Below are 20,529 nucleotides of genomic sequence, written 5' to 3'. Positions count from 1 at the left end.
CCTCAGTAGTAGAAGTCAACAGGATCTCTGATAGACTAGTGAAAATAGAACTCTGCATTGGTCAAAATACTACACATCCTTTCTCAAACGGGTGGCAAGGAAGAAAAGAAAGATGATTTTAAGCTATCCTTGATGAAGCTTTAATGGAAATCCCTAATGACCTAGTCATAATTGGTTGTGACTCAAATGCGCATGTTGGGAAAGCAAGAGTTAGCTGCCAAATGCATCATGGTTTTTTTTTTAATATGGAGAAAGAAATGATGAAGGAGAGCACGTACGGAAATTCGCGCAAGCCTTCGTCCTTGCCTTAACCAACACCTACTATAGGAAAAAAGACAGCCATCTAATAACATATGAAAGTGGTACAAGGAAAACACAGATAGATTACATGCTGATCTCTCGCAGAAGATTAAAAGATGTAATAGACAGCAAAGTCAACCCAGGAGAAGATATTGACGCGCAACACAAGCTAGTCATGGATTTACTAATCACAAATAAATCCACTCAAAACAAGATAAAACTGGAACCATGCATGAAATGGTACAAATTAAAACCAATGATAGATGCCTTTGCAATCAATGCAAACATTAAAACAATAGATTTCTCATAAGTCAGTAAAAAAATGTGGACAGACCTTTCATCCAGATTAATAGACACTGCCAAATCGACACTAGGCTTGACAGGGGGAGGTAACAAATCATACAAAGAACTATGATGGTGGAATGAAGAGGTACAAACCCCTATACAGGAGAAAAAAGCCCTTTATAAAATATGGTACAAATCCAAAAACCCAGATGAGACAAGATACAAAAAATCCAAGATTAGCTAAAAAGGCGGTGGCTAGGGTCAAATCTATGGCATCAATGACATGTATGAAGAACTACATACCAAAGAAGGGCATAATAAAATATACAGATTAGCCAAACAGCGAGAAAAGAATTCTAGGGATATAAACGGAACTCCGAAAGTAATCAAGAATAAAGATGAGGAAAAAGAAATAATGAATAGTAGGAAAGAATATTTTCAGGAGCTTCTCAACTTTAATCCCCACACACTACATCTAGACGAACTCCCCATGTCAAAACCTTGTACAACCAATAACAGAACAAATAATCACATGCCTCAAGCATATGAAAAAAAAACAACAAAGCTAGGGGTCCAGATGATTTTCCAATAGAAAGCCTTAAAGCACTAGGAGATGATGGAATACATCTCCTCACAAATGTGTACAATAAAATACTTGGAAATGAAGAGGTTCCCCAAAAATGGAGGCAGAGCTATCTAGCTCCTATCTTCAAAAATAAGGGGGATCCACACAATTGCCAAAATTACAGGGGCATAAAACTAATGTCACACTGTCTAAAACTATACGAAAAAATAATAGAAAAAAGATTAAGAGACATAAACGAAATAGGAGAGACTCAGTTTGCCTTTATGCCTGGAAGATCAACAACTGATGCTATCCACGCAATTAGGCAAATGAGTGAAAAATACAGGGAAAAGAACAAAAGGCTACACATGGTCTTTCTCGATCTAGAAAAGGCCTTCGAAAGAATCCCAAGAAAACTTATCTGTTGGGCACTACGCCACGAAAAGATTCCTGAAAAATATATAAGAATAATACAGGATATTTATATGCATACAACTATGGTCCGTAGCACAGCAGATACTTCAGCAGGCTTCACAATAGCCAAAGGAGTTCATCGAGGATCGGCTCTCAGCCCACTTCTCTTCATTACAGTAATAGATGTATTAGCACAGTCTATACCTCAAACAGTCCCGTGGAATATGATATTTGCAGATGATATTGTGATACTTGCTGAATCCAAGGATGAAATGAAAGAAAGATTAGTGAGTTGGAAAAATATCCTAGAAAAGCACGGACTAAAAGTAAATAGAGAAAAGACGGAGTATGGTGATAGGAGGAGATGAAACAAAGAGTATTGATATAAATGAATAGCAGATATCGGCAAATGAAAGCTGCAAATATTTGAGCTCCACTATAAAAACAAACGGCACAATAGAAAAAGAGATAAAGAGTAAAATTAATCAAGGATGGTTAAAGTTGAGATCTTTATGTGGAGTGCTATTTGACAAAAGAATCCCACACAAATTAAAGGGAAAAAATTTACAGTTCCATAGTACAACCAACTATTCTACATAGTTCGGAAACATGGCCAACCAAAGAATCAGACGAGAGAAGTCTACAAACTATGAAGATGAAAATGCTGAGGATGATTGCTGGAGTAACAAGAAAGGATAAAGTGCGCAGTACAAGAATACTAAGTAGTTTAAAGGTAGTGCCCATTAAGACTAAGTTAATGGTAAACAGACTTAGTTGGTATGGGCACACAATGAGCCTATGAACTATATAGGAAATAAGGTTGAGAGTTTTGAAGTGATGGGCAAACGTAAAAGAGGAAGGCCAAAACTTCAATGGGGCCATAAAGTTAGAGCCAATATAAAGAAGTATAAATTAGATAAAAGAGATTGTATGAATAACATAAAGTGGAGAGAGATGTTGAAGGAGCTTACCACCAGAAAAGGTGAAAGCTAAAGAGAAAAAAAAAATTTAATCAATAAGAATAAAAATAATTTTTTAAATAATTCTTTGAATATTTTAGTTATTTAAATTTAATTATTTGATTTGAATAGAATAATTCTTTAATATTCGAACAAAAAAGAATACTTTGCTATTCATATTCACTGCTGTCGATTGAAATTATCCTACAAGAATTGTATACCATTTGTTTTTGAATAGGTCTACTACCCTGTTTATTTTGTAGCCATGATAATTTTATTAAGGATATCAATTAGTGTAAAAGTGTGGAAGAAGCCTTTCCAGGCCAAAGTTAAATAAAACTTACCTATTTGCTACCGATATTACTTTAAGAAATATGAATTATGTTTCTGTGTAAAAACGATATATCAAAAATAATGGTTCATAAATCTACAAATTTTAATTAGCTTTTTTAAACATCATTAAAATTATACATAATAATTATAAGTTTTAAAGTTTAAAATAAAGTTGTTTACCATTACCACACCTACCATACCAATTATTTTTGTTAAAATGAAATATGTTTCATATACATAAATAAAAAGTAATGAATATAAAAAACCAATATAATTGTCGAATAATTATTCTCTTTGAAGGAGATCGGCTCTTATTCTTTTCGTGGAAAAGCTGACATTTATGTCTTCATATATTTTAATTTAATTTATTATTGCAAAATTTATACTTAAAAAATAACTCACATAGATGGCAAAGGTTTGGACATTTATTAACAAAATCTCGAGGCTTGAATAATAGGACTCTTCTTAATTTCGTATTAATTTAGTCCAATTATAATTTGACTTTTTTTCCCCTCATAAGTTATAATAATTTTAAAAAATTTATCAGATAATTATATATAATGATAATGGTTACACGAATTTCTTGCATTGGCTTATCTATTATTTTCTACCAATGGTCTATTGTTTACTATCACTTATGGCATCCTTCGATTAATCTTCATAACTCTTTTCGCAATTTCAGCAATTGAGAATATTAGTAAAATAAAATAATTTATTTCCCTATCTCCTTAAGCAATCTACTCTCTGAAATATATAAAGAGAATCTAATTATCCCCACCCCCATTATGTAAATACTGTTAGTGACACTTTCAAAATTTATTCTTTAACTTGGAAGCATTTTTTAAACGAATATATCTCTCTCGATCCATCTATATTTCGACTAATATTATATTTCCCCTCATTCAAAATCATATGAAAAAGTGAGATAATCTCTTCAAATTTTAGGCACATTCCATATCTACAAATGAATGTCAGGGAAGAGTGCCTTCTCGCTGTATATGTTTGAAAAGGATAATTATGCCAGAAAAAAATTACATATGTTTTGTATTGGGATTAGTGATGAGGCAATGTCAGGCCCAGCCCTGTAAATAATTTATTTCTGCTGGACAGGGAAGAAATATTAGTTGACCGGGCGGGAAAAAGGTAGACATATATGGCCCGTTTAATCGAGAATATAAAAATAAATCTAAAGCCTAATTTTATTTAAATAATATATTTTATTTTGCTGATAATTTTAATGATTAAATTATGACCTGCCATGATCAGTCATTCATTAATATGATTTCCTTATCCTACATTTTGTTTATATTGCTTAATAAGAAGATCTGATTTTTAATATACACTACTGTTTGTATGACTCTCATTTTATTTCTTGATGGTACCGTTTTCGTGGCAGCTCAATGACTTAGATGCAGCCCCATATTGCCTGCCATCTATCCACTATAAAAAAAATTGTGGTATGATATATCTAGCGTGATTTAATCTAAAATTTTAAATATATATATATATATATTAGTATATTGTAGAACATGTAATCTTATATTAATAATGTCTCAAATGAACTCCTCCCTCAAATAAAATAATCATATCTTTATAATGCACTCACGGCGATTAATAAAATTAAATATATACTATATATAATTAATATCAGAGACCTGCAGAGGTATTTTTTTAGAAAAATTTCCGGCTGGGTTTTATATTTTCAGGCCCTGCCCAACCTGGCCAGGATTATATAAAATATATTAAATTATTGTTAATTTGTCTAGCTAATAATGGCGTTTTAAAATATTTTTTAAAACATACCGCCCGTTCCGGGTATATTTAAAAAACGGGTGTCGTGCTTAGGACCGGTCCGGGTCTGCAGGTTTTTGATTAATATATAATATTTTTTAACTGCCAGAATATAATATTAACGAGGAAAAATTAAATTTACCGCTGTTGTTGTAATTTTTGAAAAATTTGAAAATAATATTAATTACAATAACAGTTTCCCTATACCTAAGAGATCAACTTACATCTGCCCCCTCCCATGTAACCTAGCTTCAAATCCATCCCCCTTCCTATTTATCTGGAAACTGTTTGGTAAATAACAATCAAAATTATTTGATATCCATTTTTACTTCCACCGATTAGCTTCTCTTTATACTTTTGCTTAATATCGTTAAAACTTTAATTGACAAATTTGCGCAATTATGAAATGTTTTACACCTTATCTTTAAACCCTGCTTTACTATGAATATTATTATCATTATACTATTCATCTATTTTATTTTTTTTAACTTCCTTCCTAGATAATTAAACTTTAATTCATAAAATTAATTTTGAAACGTTTTTTTTTTAAATTAATGTCTCTCATTAAATATTTCATCTTCGTATTAAAGATAAATATTTTATTCATTCAAAATTGCCTTTGGCTTTAAACAAAAAAAAATTCCCCCCTTTAAGTTTCTTCGCTATATATTAAGATATTTTGATCTAATAATAAATAATAGGGGAAAATGATTTTTTTAAAAAATTTAATAAATTAAATTTTGTGGAAGATTCGGGTAGAGAGTGATACCCAAAGCTTGAATGTTCTTATAATTAAAGCTTAATCTATCAATAAATTATAATACATGTTTTACTTTTACCTCTAGAATTTATGATAGGAAAATATTTATTACCCTGACTTTTGTCGTAAATATCATTTTAAGTTAATAAACATTTTCCCTTTACACACACACACCTCACCCCACTCCCCTCCTCTCCACCAAGAAAGAAATATTATCAAAAGTTAATAACTTTTACGTGTTACTTGATATTAAGAGGGTAGCTCTAAGCGATATATAACAGTATATATACAACATAGCAACACTTGTTTTTCTCAGAAATTTCATCAAACTTGGATAAAAAAGGACGTAAAATGATTAAGAGAAGGACCATCCAAGCTTTATGGCCAGGTCGCGATTACTTATGCGCGCAAGAGGCAAATCCACTTACTTAAACGCCCATGGAAAATAAGATCCGAGGAAATAAAAATTTGATTATGGGAAGGTTATGTTGGCTATGTTAGTTTCACTTTTCATCAGAACTGTGAGAACCTAGAAATAAATATAAGATTAAATAAAATATAAAAAAATACCATCACAAATACGATCACTTATCAATAAAATTAGTTCTCTATATTCGACTTTGAAAATAATCAATAATCCAGTGTCCATATTCATCCATCGTACCTAACCAAACCATTCATGACGGCAGAGGATAGTATCAATAACTTTTTAAAATATCGACTATCATTCAAAATTATTAGAAAAAATATAAGTGAAAATTCAAAATTATTTTAATAAAAATATAACATAGCCAAAGGCTTATTATAAATGGAAGACCTCCAATAAAATTTATGGCGGAAAACCCGGCCTAATAGTGCCCCCTACCTTTATATGAAAATCCTGGATACAGGCAATTGCTGTTACAACAGCTGATTTATATTCCTATATTTGCGATCACATGACCTGATTAAATTTTTGGGAAAATTTTGAGTTAGTTTTGCGCAATTTACATATTTTAAAAAAAATACAATAAAAAAAAAATTATAGTATATCGTTAAAAAATCAAACGTTATCATGATAAATCCATATTTCATTTTAAACAAGCAAACCAATTAAAGAATGTTACAAACACCACAAAAATATTAGAAATTATAATAAAATAAACCTTTTTAAAAAAAATTTTAGTTTGAAAATGTGAAAATTCACAATATAGTTTGTTTAATAAAATAATTGCTTCCATAATAACATATTTAAACTTTAGTTCATATATGTCAAAAAAAGTTTTAAAATAAAAAGTCAAATAAATTATTTTTTTTGAATTTATGAGTATCAAAAAAAAAAAATTTAAATCCCTTTATATATTTTTAATAAAATTTTATAAAACACCAAATGCTATTTAATCACAAATAAAAAATCGTTTTAAAAAAAATAATTAAATAAAGTATATAATATATATTTTTGTATAATTCTATAATATATTGCAAGGATTAAAGATTACATAATACAACATTTTTAAAAAATAAAATTAATAAGAAAACTTAGTATTGTTAAACGGCTTGTTTTGAGCCGATTTTTAAAAACGGCTAACTCAATACTTCATCCAGAAAAATATTATGCAAGCCTGACGATTTTGTTCTAAGAAGGAACAAAGGTCTATACATATATTATCGAAATCTTGTAGGCAATATTTTTCTGGCTAAAATATTGAGTGCCGTTTAACAATAAACAGAGGAAACCGAAACCAGATAAGAACTATTTTGATTTTCAGTTTCATTTCATGTAGTGTCGAAAATTAAAATTTCCCATTTCCGTTTTAAGATGTTTTACATAATTTTCTTTAAAAAAAAAATATATATCTAAAATGCACCATTATTAAATAACACTCATTCAATATTACTTCCAAAAATTTTATGTATACATCGTATATTCACTAAGATACATCTTTTTTTTGCACAAGTGAGATGAAGCGCAAGTATAAATTTGGAGACAAACCCCTTTTCCAGCATTTGATAAAGAATCAGATTTGTATATAATCTGTGTCTCAATATCCTATTATAAAATAAAATCGATATTATCTGAAAGATCCAATTGTTAAATCTTTTATAAACTTATTTTGAAAATCGTTCCACCCAGTAGGGTTTAAGCCGGGGCACAACATCACAACAGACCGGATTTTGTGAAGACTCTTCTAAAATATAAATATAGGCAAAAATTATTGGCAGTTAACCTATTTAATATATTATCCAAAAGATGAAAAAAATAAGCTAGATTGGGAAAAATATATTAAAATGTCAAGAATTAATATCTGTTCCACTTTAACAACATATGTGTATTTGACTAAAAAAAATTTTTAAGACGTCGGCTGCCGAATCAAGAAAGATTCGGGTGAGCCCCCGTGTAGGCTTCTACTTAAGACAAAGTATTAGCCATTCTTAAGGCGAATTCCGTTTGTTTTAATAATTCATCTCTCCTGATGAATAAGTATTTTCCTCGTAAAGAAAAATAACTCCTTTTTATAATAAAATTTTTATTTGCTAATATATATATATATCTATCAACACAAATTATATAATTAAGTATGAATATTGTAAAATTAAAATATTTATTATATGTTAAAATAAAAAACATGTATAGAATTGAGTTATTATAATAATAGTAATAATAATAATTAGTAACTTTTAGAAGAAAAAGAAGAAAAAAATTCCTTTGAAATATAACCAAGAGTTTTTTCTTACGAAAGAAATTTTAAAAGTTCTAAAGATAGCCAAAATTAATATAATCTTTAATCTATTTCTAAGATAACCTTTGGCCACTTGGGAAAGCCAACTTACCCTTTACCCATTTTTTATATCTTATTTTAGTTATTTTAGGGAGAAATTGAGCTGAAAAAATATTATTCTTAATTCTCAGTTGCAAACTAAATTTATGCATCTTAAAGTATACAAATATAAAAAGTTATTCATCAAAATAATAGTAAATTAAGTTTTAAATCATATGATTTCATAAAAAATAGGTTAGTCAAATAAAATGAGAATATAACTACACATATAATTTTTTAGGAATTATTTCCGGAAAGGTAGGGGAGACCAAGACCAAATAGAATAGATTTTATCTAAAGCTCATAAAGCTTAGAGGTATTGATTAAAATGATCGATTAATACATAATGGGTCTGGGGTCTACTCCATAGGCGTAGCCAGGATTTTGCTAAAGGAAAGGGGGGAGGGTAAATTGGTGGGGTTTTCTTCCAAAAATTGTTTTATTGGAATTTTTTTAGGTCAACTTATTATAGGCCTTTGGCTATATTATATTTTTATAATAATTTGGATTTTTTCACTTATTTTTTTTATAAAATTGGCTTTTTTTCTAAAAATTTCGAATCATAGTCGTTATGTTATTAGCTTTAATAATTTTCTTGAAAAAAGAAGGGCTGGGATGTGTAGAGGGGAGTATTATCTTAAAATGATATTTAAGAGAAAAGGCAAATTGGTGGCCGTACCTGGTCTTTTCTATGTAATACAAATGATATAAAAAAATCGCAATTTTTCTATAAATTTTAATGCCACCAAAAATGTGCAGAGCAGCATTTTGGAAGTCAGGGTAAATTGGAATACTAACGAACCGCTAAAAAAGAATTCTTTTTAATTATTTTATATACTTATTATAATAAAAAACATATAAATAATATTTAGAAATATACATAACTAAAAAAAAAAATCTACAGAACTTAATGAATCGTATAAAAATAGGTGGTATGGCAAATTTCGATGATAATCTTTGCCGTGAATGAAAATCTTTATTTGGAACATTTGTGATTATTATAATCCTATTATTTTGAATAATTTTTGAATTTCAAATGAAGAACAGAGTTCTGAGAATCAAAAGTAGGTAGTCTCGGTAGCCATATTTAAATATTTGGGCTTGCTTCTTTATTTTTAGATTTTTTTTAAATTATGTAAAAATGTTAATCTCAAGTAAATAAATAGAAATAAACTGTCATTTATAAGACATTTACCTGTTTCACCTTTATTTATATGTATCAACCGGAAGTAAAGTGTCTAATTTCAAAAAATAAGTCAATCATCTTCATAATGTCATTCGTCACTTTAGGCAAACTCGTGACTACTAATGTTCGTATGGATTTTTTTTTTAAATTAAAAATAAAATCCATACTTAAAAATGACTAATAAGCACCCCGCCAAAACCCATCCCAGATCTTCAAATTAAATTAAAATTTAATTAATATTGTCAATATTTTTATACATGATAGAATTTGAGAACACTTCATCATTATTTAGAATTGATATTTAATCTGAGTAGAAAAAAAGAAGTTATTAATAAAAATATTAAAAAAAATTAAAAAGTTGCTTTTGATGTGTTAAAATTTATATTTTTTTCTCATTTAAAACTATTCATGCGCATATTTCTGCGAAACCTTTTTAAAAGCCAATGAAACATCTCATTAAAATATTTATGGTTTGAATTTCAAATAACCATGTTTATTAGTTTCAAAATTATTTGAGAAGAAATTATCTGTCCCGCTATAACATTATCTTCAGCATATTTCCTATTAAATCAATTTAGCAAAAATAATATTTTTACACTAAATTTAGTCACTTAATAACAAATATATACTTATAAAAGTGCAAGAAAAATAATTTTAAACAAATTTTAGAATTTAATAACAACATCAATGAAATAAAAATATTGTATAGTAAATTATTTATAAATACATGATCTATTTTATAAAGCTTCATCTCGACAAGCAATTTTAAATCATAACCTATTACATTGAAGTGAATAATATGTTTTTATTAAGTGTCAAAGAAGGCAAAAATATTGTAAATATGATTAGATTTATTATTTTTAAAAAAAAGAATAATACTAGAGCTTGTTATTTCAAAATAAATTAACTAATACTACTTATTCCCCATGAGATATTATTAATACCTGTTATAAACTATAGAAATAGGGATTGCATTTATATTATAATCTTGGAGATATATAATTCGACTTTTAAAAGAAATATAATTAATAATATGCAATGCAATGATATGATATGATATGTAAATTAAACACTAATATTTATGAATATTATTATTTCCCTATTCAACTATCAAAATTTTGACTGTATTTCATAAAAATTTAATCTCATCTCATCTCTACTACTTACTGCAGTATCGGAGATTCCGAATTTCTAGATTTTAATCATTCACTGGGAGCTATTTTTTAATAATTATTATATTTTTATGTAACTATTACAGTTGTTTTAATTCAAAACATGTCCATATTTTTTAATTAGTTTTTTAAATATAATTATTCTTGTAAAAATTAATAAAAATATATAAATATGTTATTTTTAACAATTTTTTTGCAAGTCAAATAATTATATTTTAAAATAAATTTAAAAAAAAATATGGAAATGTTTTCCATCAAATCTGGTCAACACTTTCTATATATTGATATTTTGTTACTTGTTATTATTCGATTGACGTCATATAGTATAATTTTTATTTTTTTTATTCAAACTTGAAATTTCAAAATATATGAATAAAAAAAGCAATATAAAATTTATTAAAACTAATCATCATATAAAATTTATTAGAACCAATCATATTTGAAAATATGATAATTTCGAACACATAATAAAATATTGGAAAATACAAAATATTAAGAGCGAATATAATACGGTTAAAAAAAATATTATAGCTATTTAAACCGGTATGTAAATCACAATAAAATATAAAATTAAACATTTTATAATGATTTAAAAAGTTAATCAAAATATCATTGTTAATTGTTAAAACTTAATCTTATTTGTGATTACCTTCAAATTTTTAATAACTTATTATGTATTAGGGATTAGATCTCGATGAGTAAAGCTAGTCTATTCAATCACTTTTAAGATGTGGTAACTTTTGATATAGGTTTTTATTCTCTGTAATGAAAAAAATGATCTCTCATATTTGTGTTTGCAATTGGTATCATATCATTGCATAATTATATACAATATTAATTTTAACATATTTGGACATGAAATATATTTTTCTTAAAGGATTATTACTAAAATTAATATTTCATTCCATTTAAATTCTGAAATTGATTGGCCTCCAGATACATTTATATTTTATGAATAAAATTTAGAAAAATATTTAATTTTTCAATATCAAGATTTGATATATCCTCAGATCAAAGGGAGTTAATATATAGTGTTTGTAAATTGGATAGAGCCAAATGATAAATCACAAATCGTTCATTGATTTGAGTCAAAATTAAATCCAAAAGTGGAATAAAAGCGGTTATTTTATCCTAATCCTCAAATGAGTTGACGTTAATATTGGAACAATTTGTTTGCAGGTGAAAGTCGAAGCTTGTGTATCTCAAAATCATATAATTTCGTTTTCACCTCAACAATCACATCAATCTTAAGAAATTCCTGATCGATATTATCTCTTGGTTTTCCAAGTTGCATTATAATAATGTTCGCAAATTCTCATAACTTCAGCCAGATCCCTTTTTTGAAAAATAATTCATTAATTACAAAAATCAGCAGTCATATTAAATCTAATAATGTATCAGTTTCATATTCAGAAAATTCTGTTTATTTGGGTATCTGAACATTTAATACACTCTAGAAATTCTCTAATCATAGTTATTAGTAGAGAGAAATTAAATGGAATTTTTTTTTGGTTATTTTCTTATATCCATCATTGTTTAATAAAAAATGTAAGAAAATAAACTTTAATTGCCCTTAATATAAATACATTTTATATTTTCTATCAAATTTATCTGGCCTTTGCATTCAAAATGAAATTATAAGTGTTCTTTTCCTAAATTTGGTGAAAAATCATAGGCATATCCAGGATTTTGCTAATGGGAAGGTAAGCACCACTAGATGGGGTGTTCCCCCATAAATTTTATTCTAAAAATTTTTATTTATTGTAGATCTTTGACTATATTCTATTTTTACAAAAATATAATTGTGGATTTTATTTTTTTTTATAAATGCTTTTTGTTTTTATCTAAAAATAAAATTTTGAATCATAGGGGGGGGGGGGGGTATAGAGGTAAAATTTATATTAAATTTAAATGATATTTACGAGAACAGGCAAATTTCAATGGAAAGGAGTGAGGGGGGGGGGGATTGCACCCCTCTCAAAAATAAAGAGTCAAAATCGGTCTTGAATCTTTTTATTCATATTCGATTCTAAATATATAAGCAATTATTATTAATATTTTGGCTACAGCCATATCTCCTAAATGCAAGCTGGTAATAAGGGGGGGGGGGGGAGGATGGGAGGAGGAATCTTTTAAAACCTGATGACAATTCTTAGAATTCTTGCCAGGACAATTCTGCTGGCCATTTGTGTCAATTGAAAAAAAAATTGAGTTCTCTAATAAAGTTTTGATAATTTTTATAAAATACGTATAATAGGTAGAAATAAAGAATAAAGTTTTTGAGTTTTTTTATAGATTGGTGATAATTTTTTTTTGATTTTTATATAACTTTATAATTATTTCTTCTTCTTTTTTTTATTAGTTTATTTTAAGGGGATATTTTTTTAAATGACTTAACTATAATTTTTCCCTAAAAATTATTATTTTCCTTAATTAATTGGACAATTTAATTTTGGAATAAATTTTAAGAAATTTAAGAGTGATTATTATTAAGTTTTTTTAATAAAAATATATCATCATATATAACTTAAAATCATTTTCTACATAAAAAATAATAATAATAAAATAGTGATTTAGAATTAAATGTACAGTTTAAAAAAATAAAATTTTTTATAATTGTTTAGATCGGAAGAAGAAAAAAAAAACTTAATTTTTTAGGTTCAAAAATCAATACAAATTAAAAGTCATTTTTTTTTAAAAAAAAAAACTCTGATTTCTTCTTCTTGCCATTTCAATCATATTTTAAGTTTTAATTAATTTTTAACTTTAATTTTGTGAAAAGTATTAAAATTAAATTGTTTCTCCCAAATATTTTCTAGTTATATTTATATAAAATGAAAATATTAAATTATTAAAAGTATTTAAATTAAATTATTAGTATATATCTATTTTTTATATGATAAGAACAAAGTGTGCTCGTCATATATAATATTTCGGGTTGCTTGTAAAAACATGCTGAAAAATGACTCCATTTTAAATCTGACTTCGCATAATGATACAATTCTGACAACGTTGCTGAGTAACATCACTGATTTCGACGAAAATGATTTGTGCGCCAATGCCGGCATTCATTTATCCACTTTTAAATACCAAGAAAATACTGTGAGAACTATAATATTCATGCCATTTTACATACAATATTCCGCCATAATCATTTATTCCCTGATATTTTTCTTCGCCTTGATCGGGAACTTAATCGTTATAGTAGTTATATGCGGTAGTAAGGACATGAGAGGAACCACCACATATTCTTACATAGCTAATCTAGCGATGGCTGATTTGTTGCTCATAACATTTTGTCTTCCGACGGCTGTGGCAGAATTATTTTCACAAGAGATTTGGCCTCTAGGAAAATATTTGTGTGAGAAAACTAAACTTTATTAATTGTTGGAACTAATAATATGAGTGACTAGTAAATTAAAAAAATTTCTGCCAGAATAAGATTGAAAATTTTTTTTTAGATTCTATTTATTTTTCTGGAATAATTTTATTAATTACCGCATTATAAATGTTACCAATTTTAAATTTAAATGATCTTAGAAAAATAAAAATGTATCGTTATAGTATCCCCAATTCATAACTGTTCTTCCCAGATTTTATTATTTTAAATTGACGGTTTTGCAAAGTTTTAATTAATATCGAAGACCTGCATAAGTACGTCTTGCATGGCCCAGCCCGGGTTTTTTTTAAATATATTGTACTTGTTTTTAATTTTCATCTATTAATTATTTATAATTAAAAATTTATTTCATTGTAATCTTTTTAATATTGTATTTGAAAATAAAGATTTTAAATAACAATATTTAAATTTTTTTAAATTTTTTTTTAAAATAAATAATTAAAAAATCTCATTAAGATCATTATAAATCCTGGAAAATTGAAAGGATCCTTTAAAAATTTTAAAATGTGGCTTTTATTTTAAAAAGTAAAGAAATTAATCCTAATTTGTAATTTAATTAATTCTTTCATTATAAAAATATAATTTGTAATTTAATTTTCTTTCATTAAAATAAATATAATTTGAATTTAGTGTTATAATTAATTCCTATATTTATTTAATATTTTAAATAAAAATGTTACTAAATTTTTAGGATTTAAATTTTTATTTTTATTGTATGAAAGTAGAGCTGGATTTTTTTTATGTTAATCTTTTAAAACCTAAATCATTTTATATGGATCTATATTTTGAAACACCTGATTATTATAGAAAAATAAAGAAAGAAAGAAAGAAAGAAAGAAAGAAAGAAAGAAAGAAAGAAAGAAAGAAAGAAAGAAAGAAAGAAAGAAAGAAAGAAAGAAAGAAAGAAAGAAAGAAAGAAAGAAAGAAAGAAAGAAAGAAAGAAAGAAAGAAAGAAAGAAAGAAAGAAAGAAAGAAAGAAAGAAAGAAAGAAAGAAAGAAAGAAAGAAAGAAAGAAAGAAAGAAAGAAAGAAAGAAAGAAAGAAAGAAAGAAAGAAAGAAAGAAAGAAAGAAAGAAAGAAAGAAAGAAAGAAAGAAAGAAAGAAAGAAAGAAAGAAAGAAAGAAAGAAAGAAAGAAAGAAAGAAAGAAAGAAAGAAAGAAAGAAAGAAAGAAAGAAAGAAAGAAAGAAAGAAAGAAAGAAAGAAAGAAAAAGAGAAAGAAAGAAAAAAAAAAGAAGCATGGGGAATAAGATTTCGTTAAAATAAGGCCTTTCAAAATTTAAAAAAAATCTAACGCTTTAGATGATTAGAGTTTTTAAAACTTCTAATAATAATTAAGATAATTCAGGCCTCTGAATTATTCACTTGAATTAGATAAACTCATACGACATGTATTTGTTTTAAGCCGAAAACTATCACTTTGACCTTTGGGTTTTTCTTAAAAATATAACAGCTCAAATTTGAAAGAGACTAATATAAATTAAAAAGACATTGGTCATTATTTTCTTTGAATTACATCTCTCTCTCTCTCATATATATATATATTCTAAAATATTAATATTATGTGGTGTAAAATATTTAGATGGTAATTTTTTTTCCTCAGAAATTATAACATTATATTAGATAGTGACAATATATCATTATAAGGAATAGGATATGATTTTTAAAAATAGATTACGGAAATGAGCAACCGTTACTTGCACCTCTCTTTCGCTAACAAATCTCTTACTCAGATATTCAAGACTTGTTTGGCAACTTTCATTTGAAAAATTTATTCTCCTGTCAATATAACTATAGTTTTCGATAAAATTTAAACGATATATTTTATCAACATAACAATCTGGTAGCAAAAGAAATTTTGGTTATTCTACAATCTAGACAACGAACCAGAAAATTAATCCGATGTATTAATATTTAAAGCTAAAATTGCTATTGCTACTTATCTTAAATAACTTCCTGAATATCACCACTTACATATTTATAAGATTACCTCAAATCTTTTACTTATCATTTTTAATCATAATAAACTTATTAAATTATCATTTTAAGGAATAGAATAAAGAAAAAAGCAACCCCCATATTTTTACTTATTTTAATGTATTTCGTGTATAATATTATACCAAAAACTAAATTTTATTTATAATAGTTGAAAGAATTATACGAAATATTTAAATTGGTAATTAAAATGGATAAAATTAAAATTTCCAAAACGGCTCGAATTTAATCGTTAAGAATTAAAACTAAAATAATCATAATAAAATTCTCAACGTCAGAAAAAAAATATTAATTGCTCTGGTATAAAAATGAAGCGCTCAAATTATATTTAAAAAAAATGAATAGCTCAAGAAAAATATATGAAACTTTCAGAAAATCTACTTAGAATTTAAGAAATCTGAGCTTTAATGCCCTTCCTGGCCCCCTTTTAAGTGTCGGCTAAATAGCTTTAAAAGAAAGAAGCAAATAAACAAATTTTAAAAAAAAACGAAGAAAAATTGTAAAAAAACAAAAAAAAACAAGAATAAAATACGAAAAATAGCAATGCCACCAGATATTTAAAATAAAAAAAAATAGGGTGTCCTCGATCAAATACTTTTTAACCTATACTCATGGCCTAACTAAATTTTAATTTTGAGCAATTAAGGAAAAAAAAAATTCTGATTTGAGTTTTTATTCTGAGCGAATTAATATAAATCCTATATAACAATTCTTTTTTAAAAAATAAATCATATTCTTTGATTTAAAAAAAATATAATATAATGTAATGTAACACAGTCAAATACAATTATATATTTTTTGACCAAATAATTATGGTAATTTAAAGTTTATTATCCATGTTCAAAACAGATAAAATTGGTATAATTTTTTACAATATATCATCTATTCATTTTAATTTTCTTTATCTTATCAAGGACCTTTTTTTGACTTTTATTATCACATATTCGTATTGTCTTAGATTTATATAATTGCACATAATTTATATTGAAATTTTATTAACTAATATTGAACTAATATTGGTTATGAAAGATTGATAATTAAATTAATATTTTTATAAATTATCATCTTTTTTTTTCATTTTTACAAATGACCAAATTATGAGACATCAACGCTTATTAATTTTATTTTGTATTATTTAATTTATTGAAGTGTGTACTAAACATAGATAACAATTAATAAAACTATCACTATTGAACATTAGCTTCTCTTAACAAACATATTACATATTTAAAGCTTTAATAGAGTCCGTCATCACAAACTGATCGGTAAAAACATTTTTAGATTTTGAGAGGGAGTTATTTAAAAAAATTTGGGAGACTTATGAACCGGCTAAAAACGATATTTTTAGTTACAAAATATCTTTTTTAAGTCATATAATCCTTTTTCTGTCATTTTAATCCTAATTAGGACTAGAATAGTTCTCTTGATATTATAAGAGGGCACTGTGATAGATTGTCGGCTATATATTATAGCTTTTTATAACTAAGATTTTTTTTATAAAAAAAATTCTTCAGTAATATATTTCCTTAAATTCATAAGAATATAATTGAATATTTCTTTATTTGCATATTACTGATTCATACAAAAAATATTTTTTTTAAAAATGCTTCCCTTAACTGTTTCATTTCTAAGTCGCTTAAAAACAAAGGTAAAATTGGAAATTTAGCAAATTTTTAAAGCAAATTTTAACTTAATATTAATAGATGCTAGGGAAAGTAAACACTTGTATTTAAATTGAGTTCTTTGAAACTATAGCTAAAAATATGAGAAATATTATCAATATTCTTAAAAGTTGTTTCCAATTCTGGGGGGAACAATGATGATATTTCCTCCATTTCTAGCTAATTTTTTAAAAATCCATTAAAATTTTCTAGGAGATATAAGCGAAATTCCAAATATTTTTCTTGTTCTTAACGATTTAGAAAATTATGTATTCAGAAAGATAAAGGGTTTTTATTTTATTAATTTATAAAATATAGCTTGTTAAAATAGGGATGGGGTGAGGATGATCCGTTTAATAGGCAAAACATTTAATAAACTTGGAAAAAGACATTAAATGCGATAAGCAACAATTTATTTAAAATTGGTTGGATTAAATTTCGAAAAATTTTGAATATATTATCTGGATATAAAAAATTATTTAAAATTTTTTTTTAACTCTTTATAGCCAATTTTTAAAAATTTGACAAGTAAACAACGATAGTTAAATCTTATTTGGAAATTGCATTTCAATTATGACAACCTTGCATTTTTTTTTCTTCTTCTTCTTCTAGATTTTAAAATTATTTTTTTAATAGGTAAAGCAGTGCCATTCCTACAGTCCACAGTGACGCAAACGTCGGTTCTCACGATATTAGCTATAAGCTTCGAAAGATACTTCGCTATATGTCACCCGCTCAAGATGCAAAGATACACCTCTGGAGCAAGTATCACCAGGACGATAAAATATTTATCCATCATATGGGGCGTTTCCTTGTTAACGAGTACCCCCTATATCTATATCACGCAATATCTCATGGCTACTCATCAAAACGGACAAATGGTACCGATTTGCATTACTTCGTTACAAAAAAAATGGGAGCAAATATTTTTCCTGTTTTCGGTGTCCATCTTTTACATTTTACCCCTAATAATATTGGTCATTTTATATTTCAAAATAGTTAAGGTATTGGCACAGAGTCAGGATATTAATAATACCGTCGAAAAAATGAAGCGGAAGGATTTTCAGAAATCGTTCTACGCCAAATCGATCCGTAGTAGGGACAAAAAATATAAGTATTCCTTTCGAAATACCTTCCGTAATAAAGCCTGTGTCAATCAACCTACTAACCGCCCTCAATCAGACGAGAATATAATAAGCGATTCCTCGCCTTCTTATTCCTTGTACCAGAGTTCGGGGAATATGACACCTCTCAGCAAATGCGAAATAAATCATTTTAATTATGACAGCGATCAAAATACTAAGAAAGTTAAAGGCATTATCAAATATCCAAGTTACGAAGAAAAGCAAGGTTATTCCTGCGATTCCACCATCTTAGAAAATAAGGAGTTACAAATTGTCAATAATTTGAACAGGGATTCCAAGTTAAAAATAGCGACTATATCTCGAATGGATACCGATGATTCTTGTAGCATACCAGAAAACATCACATCTTTATCTATTTTTCGGCGCGTATATCATAACATTCGTAAAGGTGTAGAGGTAATGTTGGCCACATACAAATTGGGCGCCTCCACTAGTCAACCAAATTGTCAAAAAAGAGATTATACCAAAAGGTGCAATAAAAATTTAAAATTTGGCAACCAGGAAAAACGGATAACATCTATAGATCCAAATTCTAGGGTAGGATTCAATAAATCATCTCATAAATACAGTATTATTAATAAACAACAATCTAAGTTAAGAAAACAACGCAATGCAGTAATTTCGAAAGGAGTTCATCATCATAGTAGCAAGAATGCCTCCAACCAGGGTAGACAACAATTGATAATAATGTTGATAGCTGTGGTCTTCATGTTTTTTATATGTCTTTTACCCTTTCACGGTTTAGGCATATGGTTAATTTTTGTTCCCCATGCGAAAGTGATAGCATTAGGTTTGGAAAAATATACCAACATTTTATGTTTTACTAGAATTATGTATTACTTGAATAGCGCCATAAACCCGATATTGTATAACGTCATATCCACCAAATTTCGACGCGCGTTTTACAGAGCTTTAACAAGTTGCTGCAGAAAAGATGATGGTAATGATTGGAAGAGTAGAACGAGAAGCGCTCAATCAAAGTACATTTCAACTTCAAGTGATTATCATACTAGTCAATATAAGAAATCTAAAATATAAAATGCGTATAGAATATAGTACTATATAAATTTAAAAGATTTTTGGGGGGAACAAAATATTTGAATTGAGGGTTTAAATGATTATTCCAATTTATTGATATATAATATATTATATACTCGTATAATTTAATCTTTTTTTAAAAAAAAATCTTTATATGAAATATCTACGAAAGGAATATATCTTAATATTTATTTTCAATAAATTTATTATTTTTCTTAATAAATAAGACAATTTGACTTATGCGTGATTTTGTAAATCTATTTTATTAAAATACGAATTTATTTATCCTTTCTTATGTCTTCTATTTTAAGCTATAAAAGTTTTAAAATTTTAAGAATTATATTTTTGGACATGTTTTTATTTTTGTGTTAAAAAAAAGTTTAGGAGCATGTCCTGGTTCGTCTCATTACTAAGCATCTTAAAAAGTAAGAGAAAAAAAAACAGAAAAAAAACGAAAAAAAATAAAACAAGAAGGAAAAAAAATACGAATAATAACAATGCCACCAAACGCTTATAAACCAAAATAGGGTCTCCTAATTCAGAAGCTGTTTAGCCTGAACAGAAATAATTTTCAAAAATAAGTTGAACGGCCTTAATCTGAAACTGGTTCCAGTCTCTAAAATTTTGAAAAATGAACTCTGGTTCTTATTTAGAGAAAAAAAGTCTAAAAGAGAGTTTCGGAATTTGCTCCCTAGATTTGTACCTCTTCTTCCAAGAGTTCTGTTTTCAT

The 20,529-nt window shown here is 26.7% G+C and overlaps 1 protein-coding gene across 2 annotated transcripts in view; it reads left to right on the top strand.

Moving 5' to 3' along the window:
- The window catches only part of LOC135922949 (pyrokinin-1 receptor-like), a 41,885-nt gene extending 22,023 nt beyond the window's left edge, over positions 1–19,862 (top strand). Inside the window, exons 1-2 of one of the 2 annotated variants that reach the window (XM_065457498.1) lie at positions 13,536–13,924; positions 18,253–19,862. In XM_065457498.1, coding sequence (XP_065313570.1) covers positions 13,684–13,924; positions 18,253–19,799 — 1,788 coding nt within the window. In that variant the 5' untranslated portion in view covers positions 13,536–13,683 and the 3' untranslated portion in view covers positions 19,800–19,862. Of the gene's footprint in view, positions 1–13,535; positions 13,925–18,252 lie in introns of those variants that run through there. The other variant, XM_065457497.1, reaches the window with a different exon arrangement.
- Positions 19,863–20,529: the final 667 nt, after the last annotated feature.

The sequence above is a fragment of the Gordionus sp. m RMFG-2023 genome, chromosome 1 (assembly GCF_954871325.1).
Source record: "Gordionus sp. m RMFG-2023 chromosome 1, tfGorSpeb1-WG-v2, whole genome shotgun sequence".
Classification (NCBI taxonomy): domain Eukaryota; kingdom Metazoa; phylum Nematomorpha; class Gordioida; order Chordodea; family Parachordodidae; genus Gordionus; species Gordionus sp. m RMFG-2023.
The sequence above is the reverse complement of the archived record's forward strand: the minus strand, read 5'-3'. Positions and strand labels throughout refer to the sequence as shown.